The sequence below is a fragment of the Rhineura floridana genome, chromosome 11 (genome assembly GCF_030035675.1).
Source record: "Rhineura floridana isolate rRhiFlo1 chromosome 11, rRhiFlo1.hap2, whole genome shotgun sequence".
NCBI lineage: Eukaryota > Metazoa > Chordata > Lepidosauria > Squamata > Rhineuridae > Rhineura > Rhineura floridana.
The window spans coordinates 12117288-12119450 of NC_084490.1; the positions used below are offsets into that span (position 1 = coordinate 12117288).

A 2163-nucleotide genomic window follows, 5' to 3' on the forward strand; every position below is an offset into this window, starting at 1 on the left:
GAAGAAGGTGCTCCTTTTCTGAAGAACTACATCTGCACTCAGCTGGTAAGGGATTAAGTGCTCATCCTTTATCAAGCACGCACACAGACATACATAAACAAAGGCAGCATACAGAGCACATACATGCATATGTTGATTGACATTGTAAAATAAAAACTAATGGCATTTAGGATTTGGATCTAATTATTTTCATTGCATTTTTCAGTGGAATAATAATAATAATAATAATAATAATAAAGCTGTATTCAGCTAAGACCTACTCGCAGCAGGTCTTTTGAAAGTAATGCGCGTAAGTTAATCAATTCTATCAACGTCAATGAGTCTACTCTGAATAGGGCTAGCACTGAATACCTAAAGAAAATAAACCAGAGCTTGGAAAAGTTACTTTTTTGAACTACAACTCCCATCAGCCCAATCCAGTGGTCATGCTGGCTGGGGCTGATGGGAGTTGTAGTTCAAAAAAGTAACTTTTCCAAGCTCTGAGCTGCAGCAAAAAGATCAATATGCCTTTCATTTCATCGAACACAAGAATCATACACCTGACACAATTAACAGTACTATTATTACAGAAAGGAAATAATTTTAACTCCAGCAGAAAGTGCTCACATAGCCTTGAAAGCCTGGGGTATTTTGGTTTGCAAAGTCAGGAGTGAACTTCCTTGTAGTCCAATGCGGTTGCCAGGCAACCAACAAGTTCCTCACTGAATCTTTTCAGCTTAGATTTCTGGCACAGTCACTGAGTGACATAACTCTTCAGCTGGGAGGATGAGTGTTTTGTTTTTGTGATTCCTCCTCTTGTTAAACTGTCACCTTTCTCCTTTCCTTTCTCTTCAGCAGCCCATCCAGAGCCTCTTTCACCTGATCGTTTCTCAGACAGTAGATCATGGGGTTGAGAAAGGGTATAACTGCAGCATAGAAGGTAGTTACTACCTTTGTGACCGTTGACTGGCTTTCTCCACCTGGAATTAAATACATGGCTACTACTGTGCCATAGAAAAGGGTCACCACCATGATATGGAAAGATATGGTGGAGAAGGCCTTCCTTCGGCTGCCTGGGCTAGATATTTTCATCAGGCTGAGAATCACAATGCTGTATGATAGTACAACAAAAGATACATTAATTAAAACCAGAGTATTCATGAAGATTTGGCAGACAAGGGGAATGTTTCCGAATGGAGGGCAGGCCACGGACAGAATTGGCCCAGCATCACACAAAAAATGGTCAATAATGTTAGGTCCACAGAAGGACAACTTGGAGATCAAAATCAGAGGGATGGGGTACCACAGGAAGCCAACAACCCAACATGCCGCTACCAGGGAATAGCAGGAATGTTGGTTCATAAGTTGTGGGTAGCGCAGCGGGTGGCAAATGGCCAAATATCGATCCAAGGCCATGGCTGAGAGGAAGAAGCATTCAGTGCAGCCAAGAGAGAAGAAAATGTAGAACTGGAGGAAGCAGGCCTGGAAAGAGATAATCCCACGAGGGGAAGCCAGGTCAAAGAGCATGCGGGGCACAGTGGTGGTCACATAGCATATCTCCAGCCAGGAGAAGTTGCTCAGCAGGATGTACATGGGAAGCTGGGCCAAGTGGTTATCGAGGGACACCACAGTGATGATGGTGATGTTCTCTCCCAAGGTCAGTATGTAGAGAATGGCAAACAGGATGAGGAGCAGGAATCGCTTCTGCTGCTGCTCAGCTTCAAATCCTAGCAAAATGAATTCCTGGACTGTGGTCGCATTGTTCATCTCCATCTGGAATCACATAATAGAATCACTGTGATGTACTCTAAGGTCTGAGGTACAATATTACTTAGTGTACCCTAATCTTCCCTTCCTGTTTCCCTTGAAAGAGAAAGGCTAAGCAGGCATGTAGTTGAGGCAGTGAGGGCTGGTCCATTCGGACTAATGGAGCACTGCCCTACCAAGCTCAGTCTGCCCTCATCTAGCCACCACCTGCCTGTCGTCTTACTTACAACCAGGCCAGGGGGTGGCACTGCCTATCAGCTTCCTCCTCCTCAGTCCCAAGGTTGCCCTGGCAGAACCCACCAGTCCTAGCGGCCACTGAATTTAGGGAGTGCATATTAAAGAAAGACAACAAATGCACTTAAAAGAGATTGTTTGGGGGCAACAACTCTGACCCTATCCAGGATCCTTGCTGTAAAC

The 2163-nt window shown here is 44.6% G+C and overlaps 1 protein-coding gene across 1 annotated transcript; it reads right to left on the bottom strand.

Moving 5' to 3' along the window:
- Positions 1-798: 798 nt before the first annotated feature.
- LOC133367375 (olfactory receptor 11G2-like) lies at positions 799-1752 on the bottom strand. Its single transcript, XM_061591476.1, has one exon. It carries the CDS (start codon positions 1750-1752, stop codon positions 799-801), a length of 954 nt encoding a protein of 317 aa, XP_061447460.1.
- Between the last annotated feature and the right edge of the window lie 411 nt (positions 1753-2163).

Coding starts and splice junctions, on each gene's coding strand:
- LOC133367375 (XM_061591476.1), bottom strand. CDS start 1,752: ATGGAGATGAACAATGCGACCACAGTCCAGGAATTCATTTTGCTAGGA.